The sequence below is a fragment of the Hemitrygon akajei genome, chromosome 11, assembly GCF_048418815.1.
Source record: "Hemitrygon akajei chromosome 11, sHemAka1.3, whole genome shotgun sequence".
NCBI lineage: Eukaryota > Metazoa > Chordata > Chondrichthyes > Myliobatiformes > Dasyatidae > Hemitrygon > Hemitrygon akajei.
The window spans coordinates 87,848,553-87,866,168 of NC_133134.1; the positions used below are offsets into that span (position 1 = coordinate 87,848,553).

The 17,616-nt window shown below is 42.1% G+C and overlaps 1 protein-coding gene across 3 annotated transcripts in view; it reads left to right on the forward strand.

Annotated features, from left to right (window-relative positions):
* LOC140735828 (sorting nexin-27-like) overlaps window positions 1-17,616 on the forward strand; it is a 74,447-nt gene that overhangs the window by 20,677 nt on the left and 36,154 nt on the right. For 2 of the 3 annotated variants that reach the window (XM_073061337.1, XM_073061340.1), the window contains exons 4-6: window positions 3,131-3,195; window positions 4,642-4,746; window positions 14,589-14,667. In XM_073061337.1, the coding sequence (XP_072917438.1) occupies window positions 3,131-3,195; window positions 4,642-4,746; window positions 14,589-14,667 (249 nt within the window). The remainder of the gene's footprint in view (window positions 1-3,130; window positions 3,196-4,641; window positions 4,747-14,588; window positions 14,668-17,616) is intronic. The other variant, XM_073061338.1, reaches the window with a different exon arrangement.

Here is a 17,616-nt window from a genome sequence, read left to right on the forward strand (position 1 = left end):
CTTGGTTTTGACCATTTGGGAGGAGGTTTTATTTTAGGCCTACTTCTTAGACTGTTTGTGGAGTAGGTGTGTGTCAGAGTGGTGTTGAATGGTGATACAGAGGCAGGGGTCAGTGATATAGAATTAATTTGGGTTGAACCTATTAATAGCTGGGGAAAGCAGACATGGATGGGTGGAATCTATAGGCCCCAAAGTGTGACCTTGTGAAAGGGTGGAGCATACATGGGAAGGAATCCAGGGCACGTACGAAGGAGAGTATAATTGTCACGGGCGATTTCATCTGCATGTTGATTGGGTGAACTAAGTTAACAGGGGTACTGTAGAAGAATTTTATGTTTAAAAAACTTGCCTTTGAAATACTATTTTAGATTGAGTGAAGAGCAAGGATAACTGGAAGGTCTTGTGGTAAAGGTCCTCTTAGACAACCTGTTTGAAATTGTGTGCCCAAATTGGCAGTAATCTTCTAAAATAAATTTTGCGTGCAATGGTAATTTTGAGCAGAGATTATCATAGATTCATGTATTAGTAACAATAATTAATTACCTTTTTTAAGGAAAAAGGATGAGTCCTTTTGCTTCTTAACATGTGTTCTTTGTTTACTATTAATAAAACAATGAGCGTAGCTTTCCCCAGCTAGTCATGGTAGAACAAGATAAGACGGCAATAAATCAAGCATTTTAGAGAACTGGCTCAAGGTAAATGTATAATCAACTACATACATATAGTGTATGTCACTGTATACAACCCTGAGATTCATTTTCTCGCGGGCATTCACAGTAAATGCAAGAAAGACAATAGAATCAATGAAAGACCAGCAGAACAGAAAAACAATTAATATGCAAAAGAAAACAAACTGTGCAAATACGAAAAAATAATAATAAATGTCGAGAACATGAGATTTCCGGTTAAAGATAGTGCTGCTGAAGGCAGGAACCAATTTGCTTGGCAGTTTCTGAAGCAGGAAATGCAACTAAATACTTTATTAATAACACTTTTTCTGTTTTTAAAAAAACTGTAAAACGATCACTGCGAACAGTGATGAGGCATGAGGGTTGAAGGGTGTGGGTGTGAGGGCAGAGTCGGTGAGAGACCAAGGCACGTTTGAGTCATGCTAAGCAGAGAAAAATCAGAGCGGAGGAGATTGTCCACCCAAACCAAGAATGAAGTTTCATCACTTTGGGCACTGGGCCAATTTGGAAAGGTGGAATACCGGTGTTGGAACGTGGTGGCGGGGTGAAGTGACACGGCCTGGGGTCCTGGAGTGAGGAATGACCTGATGTTTGGGTGATTTAAATGCTGGGTCAGATGGATTGAAAAGGCAGGGTGTTGCGACCAGAAGTGAAGGCGGGTCGGTTCTGCACACAGCTCTGTGATGTTCATTCTGCTCTTTGCTCTACTGAGGCTGTGAGCCTGCTCCGCTTTTGTGTCTGAGGACTGCTTTCATTCTAAATGCTATTTACTACCTTTTATTTTTGCACAGTTTGTTTTTTTTCTCTCACTGCTCATTGGGTGTTTGTTGGCTTCTTTTATGGGTTCCTTTGGGTTTCTTATTTTGTGGCTGCCAGTAAGGACGTATGTCAGGATTGTGTACATAATATACACAGTGATAATAAAACTTTGAAGAGTCCTTGAAAGTGAGTCCATAGGTTTTGCGAATAGTTCAGTGATCGTGTGAGTGAAGTTAACCCCTTTGGTTCAAGAGCCTGATGTTCGAGGGTCAAAAATTATTAACATAAATCTTTTAAAAAGAGAATTTAAAAATCGTATTTCTGTTGTAACTATTTACTGTCCAAACACTGATGTGTACACCAGGTCTGTGAGGATTTTAAAACACATTATCAAACATCACGTGCTCTTGAAACTATCTAGCCAGCATGTAACGTTTGTGTGAAATCATCTCTCTGCTCTCGGGTTGTAAAAAAAAACACCATTTCATTTGACAGTAAAGATGATCATTATATATCTTTTTATTATGGATGGTGTTTAAAGAACTGAGAGGGCGGCACTGTACACTGCATGTCAACGAAGTTTTGTTGCGTGCATCACAGGTCGCCTCTCCTGTTCTAGGAGATGGTGTTAGGAGTCCAGCTTTGAGTGTGAACGCAACACAACCAAATCCACTGCCTTCACCTTAAATAAGGACATTTGAGGTGGAGTTGTCTGTGGTTGGCTGGGAAAATAAAAGACAGGCCTGGAGGTCAACAGTGGCAGGCATTCAATTAGCAAAGCACAAGAAATGGCAGTTACTGGAATCCGGAGCAACAAGGAGAATTGTCTGATCCAGGACTGAGGGGGGAGATGGCTGGTACAGAGTGGAGAATGAACCTCATCATTCCCCTTCTGTTTTGAGGGAAAACTGGCAGGTAATATTGAAACACGCAGGTGTCTCTGTGGGAATATAAATAGGAAGAAGTAGGTAAGGGATCTTGAAGGGCAGTAGCACAGTGGTTAGCATAACACTTTACAGCGCCAGTCATCACTGTTTAGAGTTCAGTTCCCACCACTGTATGTAAGAAATTTATACATTCTCTCTGTGACTGCGTGAGTTTCCTCAGGGTGCTCCAGTTTCCTTCCACTTTCCAAAGACATATGATCAGGGTTAGTAAGTTGTGGCCATATTATGTTGGTGCCACTTTTGGGCTGCCCCAGCATCATTCTCAGACTGTGTTGGTCATTCATGTAAATGACGCATTTCGCTTATGTTTTGTGGTATATATGACAAATAAAGCTAATCGCTCAAATATTAGATTCTGAAGGGGATTGAAAGGGTAGATGTTGGGATGTTTTGAGAATGCGGTTGTCACAAACAAGGAAAAATAATTATAAAAGTAGGGGGCCAGTCAGAGGGTGGTGAGCCTGGTGGTCTCTTTCCTCAGAAAGGTATCATTAGAGTTTGGTTATATTTGAAAGTTTGAGGAACTGTGGGTTTTAGGGAAACCAGACACAAAAGTTAAGATCAGCTATGGTGATATTGATTGCAGGGTAGGTCAGAGGGGTTAAGTGGCCTACTAGGAGCAGGAAAGGTACGAAGGAGTTGGGACAGGAACAGAAGTTGACTGTGGGGTGAGGGGTAGGAGAAGTTAGACTCACTCAATTCTCGGACTAAGAGCTTCTCCTGTCTGTTCTGCAGTGTGTTCTGTACGGGTTATCGGCGAGAGTGATGTGGTGCAGGAGTTCCTCTCAGAGTCCGATGAGGTGAGTGTGGGCTGATGGTTGGTGATGGGGCGACTGGGAGTCCTGGTTCTGGGGACTGGTCACCAGAGGGTAGGAGGACTGCACCCATTACATCTCTCAACACAATAGATCAAAGCCCAAGTCTGCGCAGTCCACTTTGATTCGTCACTATGCTTCCTGGTGGTGGACAGGCAAGAATGACAGCTCAGTCAAGCTAGTGGCCATAATCTTCTGCTTTGTAGCTCTGTTCTCCAATTCACTGGCTACCATCCCCTCTACTCTTTCCTATCATCTACCTCCTATATTTCATTCTTTGCCTCCCTAGTCCAGTCTGTCATGCTCCACCCTGTCAAGCACCTTTAGAATCTTAATTTTTGAATAAGTCCCATTCTTCCAATCAGTCTCTCCCTCTATTAGGCTCACACTCTCAGGCCTATGGAAGGGGATCTGTGTATCCCACTCTTTCCAGCATGCCTTCTCCCAGCTGACTGCTCCATTATTTGAAGACAGACTCGTTGTCTGTCCAATCCCTCAGTGTAGAAAGAGGTCTTTCCGCCTCAGTGCCTGCATTGACGTAGGCTTTGGGATGTGTCCTTTTAGTAACTGTCCAATTCCTTGCCCCAAGGCAGTACAGCCCAGAGCAGCCCTCCATCTCACCCCTGGTTCTATTGCAGGTTATCATCAGTCTGTGTCCTGCTGGTTATCAACTCTCTACACCTGTGGATATGGATATTTCTGAACTAATTACAGTAGTATCTCAATTAACTGGTAAACTGGGCCAAGGAGTGGCAGCTGGAATTTATCTCAGGCAAATGTAAAGTGTTGAATTTTGGGAAATTGAACCAGGGTTTAAATCACAGTAAATAACAGGGCCCTGAGAGTGTTGTGGAACAGAGAGCTTAGAGATATTGGTACATAGTTCCCCAAAAGTAGCATTGCAGGTAGATGGGGTGTTAATGAAGGTTGTCTTCATCAGTCAGGGCACTGAGAACATTAGTTGGGATGTCACTTCTAGCTGTACAAGACATTGGTGAGACCACACTTGGAATTTGTGTGCAGCTACATTGATAAAATCACAAGGGATGTTCGCAGCCTTCCTCCCCCCTCCTCCCTCCGGCATAGGTGAATCTAAAACTACAGAGCACAGGTTTAGGGTGAAAGGGGGAGTTTCATTGGAGATTCCTGGAGATATATTTGTTTTTACACAGAATGTGGTGGAAATCCAGAATGAACTGTCAGAAGAAGTGGTAGAGGAGGGTGCAATTACATTTAAAAGACATTTGGGCAGGTTCATGCATAGGAAATGTTCAGAAGGATGTGGACCAAACACAAGCAAATGGGGCAAGGACAGGTCAATACTGGGTTGGCATGGACGATTCAGATCAAAGAGCCTATTTCCATGCTGTGCAACTGACATTTTGCTTTGACCTGTCTAAACCACCATCCTCCTTTTTCTTGCTTGCATAGAACTACAATGGGGTCTCAGACGTGGAGCTGAGGATCGCTTTTCCTGATAAGACCACGGTGACGGTGAAGGTGAAGAAGAACAGCACCACTGACCAGGTGTACCAGGTACGTGGCCCCTCTCTGTCCCTGGAAGCTCCGCGGGTGCCTAGCATATGCCCCTAGTTTGTGCTTTCGTGCCTCTGTCCACCTGCCTTGGCTGTGTGACTTTCTCTGCCATCTTGGTTTCCAAGCTGTGGTAACGCAGTGCTGGTAGGAGCAGGTCCCAGGAGTGGTCTGGCACTCCTGGAGCACTGTTTGAGCAGGGCAGCTACAGAGAGCCAGCAGTGAGCAATTTGTGTCTAAGAGACTCAGGAGACTGCAGATAACGGAATCTAGAGCAAAAAATAAAATGTTAGAGGAACTATGTGGGTCAGGAAGGGTGCCACGGTATCGTAGCAGTTTGTGTGACGCTATTACAGCTTGGGGTGTCAGGGTTCGGAATTCAACTCCAGCGCCATCTATAAGAAGTTTGTATGTGGGGGTGTGCTTTATTTGTTTATTTATTGTGATACAATGCAGAAAGGGCCATTCCAGCCCTTCGAACTGCACTGCCAACAACCCCTGATTTAACTTTTGCCTAATCACAGGGTTATTCTTTTCTGATTACCCAGTTTCCCTCGGGATCAATAAAGTATGTCTATCTGTCTGTCTGTATTCACAATGTAAAATTAACCTAATGGGACATCTTTGAACTGTGAGAGGAATCTGGAACACCTGGAGAAGCTAGTGCAATTTTTTGAGGAAATTACAAGTAGACTAGACAAGGGAGATGCAGTGGATATTGTGTATTTGGATTTTCAGAAGGCCTTTGACAAGGTGCCGCACATGAAGCTGCTAAACAAGATAAGAGCCCATGGAATTACGGGAAAGTTACATACGTGGATAGAGCGTTGGTTGATTAGTAGGAAACAGAGAGTGGGAATAAAGGGATCCCATTCTGGTTGGCTGCCGGTTACCAGTGGTGTTCCACTGGGGTCCATGTTGGGGCCACTTCTTTTTACGTTGCATATCAGCGATTTGGATTATGGAATAGATGGCTTTGTGGCTAAGTTTGCTGATGATACAAAGGTAGGTGGAGCGGCCGGTAGTGCTGAGGATACAGAGAGTCTGCAGAGAGACTTGAATAGATTGGGGGAATGGGCAAAGAAGTGGCAAATGAATTACAATGTCGGAAAGTGTATGGTCATGCACTTTGGCAGAAGGAATAAATGGGCAGATTATTATTTAAATGGGGAGAGAGTTCAAAGTTCTGAGATGCAACGGGACTTGGGAGTCCTCGTGCAGGATACCCTTAAGGTTAACCTCCAGGTTGAGTCAGTGGTGAAGAAGGCGAATGCGATGTTGGCATTCATTTCTAGAGGAATAGAGTATAGGAGCAGGGATGTGATGTTGAGGCTCTATAAGGCAGTGGTAAGACCTCACTTGGAGTACTGTGTGCAGTTTTGGGCTCCTTATTTAAGAAAGGATGTGCTGACATTGGAAAAGGTTCAGAGAAGATTCACTAGAATGATTCCAGAAATGAGAGGGTTAACATATGAGGAACATTTGATGGCTCTTGGACTGCACTCCTTGGAGTTTAGAAGAATGAGGGGGGACCTCATAGAAACATTTCAAATGTTGAAAGGCATGGACAGAGTGGTTTTGTTGTTTCCCATGGTGGGGGAGTCTATTACGAGAGATATGACTTGAGGATTGCAGGGCGCCCATTTAGAACAGAGATGCGAATAATTTTTTTAGCCAGAGGGTGGTGAATCTATGGAATTTGTTGCCATGGGCAGCAGTGGAGGCCAAGTCATTGGGTGTATTTAAGGCAGAGATTGATAGGTATCTCAGTAGTCAGGGCATCAAAGGTTATGGTGAGAAGGCGGGGGAATGGGACTAAAGGTGAGATTGGATCAGCTCATGATGGGCCGAATGGCCGACTTCTGCTTCTTTGTCTTATGGAGAAAATCCACGCATTCCATGGGGAGGAAGTACAGCCTCCTTTCAGGTGACACTGGAATTGAACTCTGACACTTCGAGCTGTAATAGCATCACTCTAACCACTATGCTACTGTGGTGCCTCCCACATTCCAGTTAGGTTAATTCGTCATTGAAAGTTGTCCTGTGATTAGGCAAGGGTGAAATAGGACTGTTGCTGAGCTCTATGGTTCGTTGGGCTGGAAGGGTCTATTTTGTACTGTTATCACTAATTTCATACATAAAGTAAAGGTAGCATTTGTGGAGACTTGAGAGATTTCCTATTGCCCCTCACCACTTTTTATCAATGCAAGTGGAAAGCATCTATCCAGATACATTATGAGTTGGCATGGCAACTGCCTAAAACCACAAGAAACTGCAGAGAGTTATGGATGCAGCTCAGCACATTATGGAAACCAGCCTCCCTTCCCCTCCATGGACTCTGTCTACAATTCTTGCTGCCCATTAAAGTATCCACTATACTCAAAGAATCTCCCACAATAGATATTCTCCCTTTTTCCCCTCTTCCATTTGGAGAAGATACAAAAGCCTGAAAGTACGTACCACCAGGCTCAAGGACAGCTTCTATCCCACTGTTGTAAGACTAATGAACAGTAGAGTATGATAACATGGACTCTTGACCTACAGTCTACCTTATTGTGGTCCTTGCACCTCATTGTCTGCACTGAACTTTCTCTGTAACTGTAACGCTTTATTTTGCACTCTATTATTCTTTTACTTTGTACAGACTTGATGTAATGATCTGTTTGGATGGCATGCAAAATAATTTTTCACTGTACCTTGGTACATATAACAGCAATAAACCAATTCACCAATTACGTGTATGATTGAGACCCGCTTTGAGACTGAGAGTAGAGGGTAGGTGAGATGCTCAGTGAAAGGGAGTAGCTAGCATATATTTAAACCAAACAAGGAGATGGGGTGAGGGAGGGAAAGCAGGAATGTTACAGAGATTGAGGTTGACACAGGATAGAATGGATGGTTAAGAGAAACAAAGATGGCGTGCAGTCAGACTGTCAGGAAAGGCAGGACAAAATTACATCCTGCAGGTTGAGTATCAGTGCATTAGGGATGCAAAATGAAAAAGGGTAGCAAATATAACCATATAACAATTACAGCACAAAAACAGGCCATCTCGGCCCTTCTAGTCCATGCCGAATGTTTACTCTCACCTAGTCCCACTGGCCCACACTCAGCCCATAACCCTCCATTCCTTTCCTGACCATATACCTATCCAATTTTACTTTAAATGACAATACCGAACCTGCCTCTACCACTTCTAGTGGAAGCTCGTTCCACACATTTACCACTTTCTGAGTAAAGAAGTTCCCCCTCATGTTATCCTTAAACTTCTGACCCCCTAACTCTCAACTCATGTGCTTTTGTTTGAATTTCCCTTACTCTCAATGGAAAAAGCCTATCCACATCAACTCTATCTATCCCCCTCATAATTTTAACTACCTCTGTCAAGTCCCCCCTCAACCTTCTACACTCCAAAGAATAAAGACCTAACTTGTTCAACCTTTCCCTGTAACTTAGGTGCTGAAACATTCTAGTAAATCTTCTCTGTACTCTCTCTATTTTGTTGATATCTTTCCTATAATTCAGTGACCAGAACTGTACACAATACTTCAAATTCAGCCTTACCAATGCCTTGTACAATTTTAACATAACATCCCAACTTCTATACTCAATGCTCTGATAATTCTGCAAGAACATGCTTTATACTTAATATTGTCATTTGTCTAAGTTAAATATTATATTTTATAAATGAAGTTAATAGTTTGCATCAAAGACAACATGAATGAAAATATTTTGTATAACAGCTTAAACTTAAGTGCCTTCCTTTTGGTTTACTATAGTATTACCACAGTCATTGTTGTCCAAAAATTTATATTAAAAAAATATAGCACTCAAAGTGTTAAATCTCAACGCATGGAGTATAAGAAATAAGTGGATGATCTTGTTGCACTATTACAGATTGTCAGGTATGATGTTGTGGCCATCACTGAATCATGGCTGAAGGATGGTTGCAGTTGGCAGCTGAATATCCAAGGTTACACATTGTATCGGGGGGATGGGAAGGTAGGCAGAGAGGGTGGCATGGCTCTGCTGGTAAAGAATGGCATCAAATCAGTAGAAATATGTGACATGGGATTGGAAGATGTTGCATCCTTGTGGTTCGAGTTAAGAAACCGCGAGGTTAAAAGGACCTTGTTGGCAGTTATATACAGGCCTCCCAACAATAGCTGGGATGTGGACCACAAATTACAACAGGAAATAGAAAATGCATGTCAAAAGGGTAATGTTATTATAGTCTAGGGAGATTTCAATATGGAGGTCGATTGGGAAAATCAGGTTGGTAATGGATATCAAGAGAGAGAGTTTGTTGAATGCCTACAAGATGGCTTTTTAGAACAGTTTGTTGTTGAACCTACTAGGGAATGAGCTATATTGGATTGGGTGTTATGATAATGAACCAGAGGCGACTGGAGCTTAAGCTAAAAGAACCCTTAAGAGGCAGTGATCACAATATGATTGAGTTCAACTTGAAATTTGATAGGGAGAAAGTAAAGTATGATGTAGCAGTATTTAAGTGGAGTAAGGGAAATTACAGTGGTATGAGAGAGGAGCTGACCAAAGTAAATTGGAAGGTGATGCTGGCAGGGACGGCAGCAGGGCAATAGTGGTGTGAGTTTCTGGGGTAAATGAGGAAGGTGCAGGACAAATGTATTCCCCAAAAAAAGAAATACTCAAATGGCAAAATAGTACAACTGTGGCTGACAGGGAAGTCAAAGCTACTGTAAAACCAAAAGAGAGGGCATACAACAAAGCAAATATTAGAACCAGAATCAGGTTTATTATCACCAGTATGTGATGTGAAATTTGTTAACTTAGCAGCAGCAGTTCAATGCAATACATAATCCAGCAGAGAGAAAAAAAATAATAATAATAATAAATAAAATAATACTAAATAAGTAAATCAATTATGGTATACATATATTGAATAGATTTTAAAAATTGCAAAAACAGAAATATGGTATATTAAAAAAAAAAGTGAGTTAGTGTCCAAAGATTCAATGTCCATTTAGGAATCGGATGGCAGAGGGGAAGAAGCTGTTTCTGAATGGCTGAGTGTGTGCCTTCAGGCTTCTGTACCTCCTATCTGATGGTAACAGTGAGAAAAGAGCATGCCCTGGGTGCTGGAGGTCTTTAATAATGGACGCTGCCTTTCTGAGACACTGCTCCCTGAAGATGTCCTGGGTACTTTGTAGGCTAGTGCCCAAGATGAAGCTGACTAGATTTACAACCTTCTGCAGCTTCTTTCAGTCCTGTGCAGTAGCCCCTCCATACCAGATAGTGATACAGCCTGTCAGAATGCTCTCCACAATACAACTATTGAAGTTTTTGAGAAGTTTTAGCTGGAAGATAGGGGATTGGGAAACTTTCAAAAACCTACCAAGAGCAACTAAAAGAATCATCAGAAGGGAAAAGATGAAATATGAAAGCAAGCTAGCAAACAATATCAGAGTGGATAGTAAAAGCTTTTTCAAATGTGTAAAAAAAATAAAAGATGAGAGTGGATATAGGACCGCTAGAAAATGAGGCCAGAGAAATAATAACGGGGGACAAGGAGATGGCAGATGAACTAAATGAGTATTTTGCATCAGTCTTCACTGTGTAAGACACTAGCAGTATGCCAGATGTTGTAGTGTGTGGAGGAAGAGAAGTGAGAGTAGTTACTGTCACAAGGGAGAAGGTGCTCAAAAAGCTGAAAGGCTTGAGGGTATGTAAATCACACAGACCAAATGAACTGCACCCTAGGATTCTGAAAGAGGTAGCGGTAGGGATTGTGGAGACATTAGCAATGATTAGGAGAATAGGCAAGAAAGTAGCAAATGAATAGCAATGTTGGAAAATGCATGGTCATGCACTTTGGTAGTAGAAATAAATGTGCAGACTATTTTCCCGTTTTTAGAATCTTTTTATTTGTACGTAATCATCAACAGCTATAAAATGATACAAAACTTTAACAGATTAATATGCATACAATTAATAAAGCTGAAGAAAAGAAAAAAACTGATCTTGAGATATAAAAATGGGAAAAAAAAATTATATATAGAAAAAAAGAAGGAAAAAAAAACCCCCATCTAACTAAAAAAACCCATTAGGAATCGACCACCCGGAGCAATACGTTTGACCATCATCTAAATATATAAAAAAAAAGTCAATAACCGTCATTTCATATTTATATAAAATATAAAATTGGAAGAAAAATCATATAACTTAATTCAAATTAAATGATAATATTTGACAAAAGAACCCCATCTCTCTCAAAATCAAATTGAGGATCAAAAGTTCTACTTCTGATTTTTTCGAAACTAAGAAAACCATTCAATTAATGTAGGGGAAGAAATATCTTTCCATTTTAATAAAATAGCTCTTCTTGCCAGCAGTGTAACAAATGCAATTACATGTTGATCTGAAGATGAGATACCCTGAATATGATGCGGAACTATTCCAAATAGAACAGTCAGTCTATTAGGTTGTAAATTAATTTTCAAAGCTTTAGAAATTGTAGAAAATAAAGATTTCCAAAACGATTTTAAAGAAGAACATGACCAGAACATATGTGACAAAGTAGCTACTTCAGTTTTACATCTATTACAATAGTTATCTATACTAGGAAATATTTTAGATAGTCTCTCCTTTGTTAAGTAATAACGGTGTACAATTTTAAATTGAATTAAACAATGGTTGGCACATACAGAAGAAGAATTTACATTTTTCAAAACTCGAAGCCAATCTTCATTAACAAAGGTCATATTAAGTTCTCTCTCCCAATCTTGTTTAAGCTTTAGTGATAGGTTCTCTTTTTGTAACAAAAGTAAATTATAAATTCTGCTAATGGAACCTTTCACTAAGGGATTCAATTTCAAAATGGTATCGAACAAATCAGATTCTTGTAAATATGGAAACTTAGGTAAATATTGTTGTAAAAAATGTCTAACCTGAAAATATTGCAAAAGATGTGTATGAGTGAGAGAAAATTTATTAATTAACTCCTCAAAAGACCATCACAAAATAAATCTATTTTGACTATTTTCTAAACAGGAGAAAATCCAAAAATCTGAAATGCAAAGGGACTTCGGAGTCCTTGTGCAGAACACACAAAAGGTTAGCTTGCAGGTTGAGTTTGTGGTGAGGAAGGCAAATGCAAAGTTAGTATTCATTTCAAGAGGTCTAGAACACAAGAGCAGGGATGTGATGCTGAGGCTTTGTAAGGCACTGGTGAGGCCTCACTTTGAGTACTGTGAACAGTTTTGGGATCCTTATCTAAGAAAAGATGTGCTGGCATTGGAGAGGATTCAGAAGAGGTTCACAAGGATGATTCCGGGAATGAAGGGGTTATCATATGAGGAATGTTTGATGGGTCTGTACTTGCTGGAATTTAGAAGAATGAAAGGGAATCTCATTGAAAGCTTTGAATATTAAAAGGCCTAGACAGAGTAGATGTGGAAAGGATATTTCCCATGGTGGGGGTGTCTAGGACAAGATAGCACAGCCTCAGGGTAGAGGGGTATCTATTTAAAACAGATGTGGAGAAAGGTGGTGAAGTTGTAGAATTTATTGCCACATGCAGCTGTGCAGGCCAGGTTTGTTTAGACTGATAGTTTCTTGTTTGGACATGGCATCAAAGTTTACGGGGAGAAGGCTGGGGAATGGGGTTGAGGAGGGGAAAAGGAATCAGCCATGATTGATAGGTGGAGCAATCTCGATGGGCCAAATGGCCTAATTCTGCTTCTATGTCTTATGGTCTTATAGTCCTGTGCAAAAAGATTTGGAGATATATATGTAGCTAGGGAGCTTAAGACTTTGTCACACTACTGTTGTAATTTTATGTATTGCACTGTGCTGCTCCAACAAAAAAAATTTCATGATATACATCAGTGATGATGGACCTGATTCTGATCTGGGTCTCTGTTGTGGACTTAGAGTGGGAAGGGGACAGGAAGAGGGCAGTGACAAATAAGAGGGAATCTGCAGATGCTGGAAATCCAAGCAACACAGAGGCACCCAACAGGCCAGGCAGCATCGACGGAAAAGAATATAGTCAACATTTCAGGCTGAAACCCTTTATCAGGACTGGAGGAAAAAAATGAGGAGTGAGAAGCTGGAGGGAGGGGAGGAAGAAGCAGAGGTGTTAGTTGAAACAGCTAGGAAGTTGATTGGTGAACGAGATACAAGGCTAGAGAAGAAGAAATCTGATAGGAGAGAGCAGAAGGTCACGGAAGAAAACGGGAGGAGCACCAGAGGGAGGTTAGAGAATCAGGTTTATCATCATCGGCATGTGACGTGACATTTGTTAACTAAGCAGCAGTTCAATGAAATACATAATATAGAAGAAAAAATAATAAATATGTAAATCAATTACAGTATGCGTATATTGAATAGATTTTAAAAAGTGCAAAAAACAGAAATACTGTATAATTTTAAAAACAGTGAGGTAGTGTCCAAAGATTCAGTGCCCATTTAGGAATTGGATGCCAGAGGGGAAGAAGCTGTTCCTGAATCGCTGGGTGTGTGCCTTCAGGCTTCTGCATCTTCTGCCTGATGGTAACAGTGAGAAAAGGGCATGACCTGGGTGCTGGAGGTCCTTAATGCTGCCTTTCTGAGACACCGCTCTCTAAAGATGTCCTGGGTACTTTGTAGGCTAGTGCCCAAGATGGAGCTGACTAGATTTACAACCCTAGCAGCTTCTTTCAGTCTTGTGCAGTAGCCTCCCCCCCCCCCCCCCCCCATACCAGACAGTGATGCAGCCTGTCAGAATGCTCTCCATGGTACATCTATAGACGTTTTTGAGTATTTTTGTTGACATACCGAATCTCTTCAAACTCCTAATAAAGTATAGCTGCTGTCTTGCCTTCTTTATAACTGCATCGATATGTTGGGACCAGGTTAGATCCTTAGAGATCTTGACACCCAGGAACTTAATACTGTTCACCCTCTCCACTTCTGATCCCTCTGAGGATTGGTATGTGTTCCTTCGTCTTATCCTTCCTAAAGTCCACAATCAGCTCTTTCGTCTTACTGATGTTGAGTGCCATGCTGTTGCTGTAACACCACTGTACTAGTTAGCATATCTCACTCCTGTATGCCCTCTCATCACCACTTGAGATTCTACCAACAATAGTTGTATTGTCAGCAAATTTATGGATGGTATTTGAGCTATGCCTAGTCACACCGTCATGTGTATATAGAGAGTAGAGCAGTGGGCTAAGCACACACACCTGAGATGCGCCAGTGTTGATGGTCAGCGAGGAGGAGATGTTATCACCAATCGGCACAGACTGTAGTCTTCTGTGTAGAGAATCCAATTGTGGATGAAGGTAATAGGGAATGGTGAAGGGGGTACACAGCCAGTCACACCTATCTGCCTAGGGCTTTTGCACAATTCTGTGTCTGTGTATGCTGCCTGGACCCACGAGTAGCCACATTGTCCAGGCCCAGCAGCAACCAGCTAGGACATCCACCCATGCCATCAGCACTGGGTGAATGGAGATCAGATCCATTGTCTTTGCCACTTTTTGGAATATTCTGGATAATTTATTCTGAGTTTTTGTTCATTTTCATCTGCTAACTGTGGCTGTATCTCTTCTAGACTTTGTGTGTGTGTGTTCTTCTTCCTCTGGGCACGACATAAATGTGGTAGAGGGGAAGGCAGCTGGCTTGGGCAGAGCCTGGACTGATGAATGGCCAGCTTGGCCAGGCCCAGCAGCAAACCGACTAGGACATCGCTCGTGCCCCTCAGCACTGGGTGAATGGAGATCAGAAACGTCTCCTTTATCACGTTTTGTAACGTTCTGGTCATTAAGTCTGAGCTTTTGTTCACTTTCAACTGCTAACTGTGGCTATATGTCTTCTAGGCTGTTGCATCTCAGATTGGCATGGACGGTGTCACAGCAAACTACTTTGCTTTGTTTGAAGTGGTAAATCACTCGTTTGGTAAGAGTTCCTTTCAGAAATCTGTGAATTATTCGGTCCTTTCCAGCTACCAAGTTTCTTTTTGGGTTCTCAGAAGGGTGGAGGTAGCTGAGTATCACATTTGGTTCAAAGGTTACGGTGTAAAGGCAGGAGAATGGGGTTGAGAGGGAAAGTGTAATTAGTTATGACTGAATGGTGGAGTAGGATCAATGGGCCACATGGCTTTGTTTTCTGTTCCTTTGTCTTATGGTCTTAATGCTCTCACAACACTGTCTAGCTACATATTTCCAGGGTAAGGACAACTCGGGTTATAGACGCATTGAGTTACACAACATGGTAACAGGCCCTTTTACCAATCTGCTTATCTGAGCTAGTCCTATTTGCCCACATTCTGCCCATATCCCTCAACTTCTCTTATTCATATATCTAAAAGGCTTAACCATTATAATTGGACCAGCCTGTGCCACTTCCGCTAACAGCTTCTTCCATTTACCCACCACTATTTGTGTAAAACTTGCCATTTTAAAATTTTTCCCCTTTTAGACTGTCTTTCCAGGGAAAAAGATTGTCACCATCCACCTTATAATAATTATATAAGGTCGCCCCCCCCCCCCCCCCCCGCCCCCCACCTCACCCACTTCGTTCCAGGAAGTACAGTCCCAACCTGTCCAGTCTCTCCCTATAATTCAAACCCCTCCATCCGATAACATCCTTGTGAATCTTTTCTGTATCCTTTGTAGTTTAAAGTGGGTTAGACACAGAGCAAAGCTGAAGTGACTGCATTGTAAAACCTCAGCAAGTTAGGCAGAATCTGAGAAAGAATAACAGTGAATGTTTCTGGGAAGGTTCGAAGGGTAGTGGGTGAAATAAATGATTTTTTCTGGGGTGAAATAATAGGGAAGTTAAAATAATATTGAGGTTTTTGCATGCATAATGAGATGCTGCTGCTGTAAATGGTGGGGAAAAAATTCAGAAATCAGAGAAGAGGGCTTGAAAATCCTAGTTCAGGATTCCCGTAAGGTTAAGTCAGTATTAAAGAACGCAAAATGTAATGTTATCTTTCATTTTGAGAAGACCAGAATATAACACTAAAGATATACTGCTGAGGTTTCATAGGGCATTGATCAGACTGTGTAATGTGAGTAATCTTGGCCTCCGTATCTTAAGAAGGAATGTGCTGGCTCTCCATCGTGTCCAGAGAAGGTGCACAAGATGCTCCCAGCAACTAAAGAGTAAGATTTTTACACAGTGAGTGGTAGGTGCGTGGAATGTGCTACCAGGGTAGGTGGTAGAGGCCTATACTTTAGGGACATGTAAAAGACTCATAGGCACATGAACTAAAAAAAAAAGAGTGGTACATGAGAGGGAAGGGTTAGATTGATCTTAGAGTGGGTTAAAAGGTTGGCACAACATTGTGGACCAAAGGGCCTGTACTTTGCCATAATGTTTTATGTTCTTCTGGACCTACACACAAATACTGGAGGTACTCAGCATGTCAGTCAGCATCTACGGAGGGCAATAAACAGTCGATGTTTCAGGCCGAGACCCTTCATCGGGAATGGAAAGGAAGGGGCAGAAGCCGCAATGAGGTGTTAGTAGGGGGTGGAGGGAGAGGAATACAGGCTGGCAGGCGATATGTGGGGGAAGGAGTCCTTAGATGATGGCTGAGGAAGAGGAAATCCGATAGGAGAAGACAGTGGTGATGGAATGGGGAACTAGAGGGGCAGCTCATGAAGGCGGGGTAGAATAGAGGGGTAAGAAGCATTTGAATGGGGGACTAACTATAAAAAAGGGGTGGGGTAGCAGAGGGGAGTGATTACCAGAAGTTAGAGAAATTGATGTTCATGCCATCAGCTGAGGTTATAGAGTTGAGCAATACAACACAGTCCCATCTTGCCCATGCTGACCCAGTTGTGTATCTGAGTTTTTCCTATTTGACTGCATTCGGCTCACATCCCTCAACCTTTCCTTTCCATGTATCTTTCTAAAAAGATAAAGCATTATATTCGTACCTGCCTCTGTCACTTCCTCTGACAACTTACTCCATATATCCACCACGTTTTCTGTGGAAAAACTTGCCACTTGGGTACCCTTTTTAATCTTTCCCCTACACTGAAAACACTCAGCAGGTTGGGCAATATCTGTGAAAAGAGAAATAGTTAATGTTTCCAAGAAAGTTTCCTACTTCAGGATCACTTAATATTAACTTGGTAGTAAAGGCAAATGCAATGTTAGTATTTATTTTGGGAGGGCCAGAATATAAAACCAAAGACATACTGCTGAGGCTTTAGAAGGCATTGATCAGTATTTGGAATATTGTGAGCAATCTTGGGCACTGTCTCTAAGGAGGGGTGTGCTGGTTCTGGAGAGGGCCCAGAAGACGTTCACAAGAATGATCCCAGGAACAAAAGAATTAGATTTTTACACAGAGTGGAACAGACTACCAGGGTTAGTATTACAGGCAGATACATTAGAGACATCTAAAAGACTCCTGGGCATGTGGATGAAGGTAAAATGGAGGGCTGTATAGGAGGGAAGGGTTAGATTGACCTTAGAGCAGGTTAAAAGGTTGGAAGAACATCATGGGGTGAAGGGGTTTTACTTTGTTGTTGCGTTTTATGTTTTTCTGGGGCTACACACACAATGCTGGAAGAACTCAGCAAATCAAGCAGCATCCATGAGGGGAATAAACTGTCAGTGTTTCGGGCCAAGACACTTCATCAGGAAGGGGGCAGAAGCCAGAATAACATGATGGGAGGAGTGGAGGGTGAGGAATACAAGCTGGCAGGTGACAGACAAAACCAGGTGAGCAAGGATGTGGGGTGGGGTAGGTGGTGATGATATGAGGAGCTGGGCGATGATAGATGGAAGAGGTAAGGGCGAAGGAAGAAGGAAACTGATAGGAGAGGACTGTGGCTATGGAATAAATGAAGGAGATAGGGAACCAGAGGGAGGTGATGGGCGACTCAT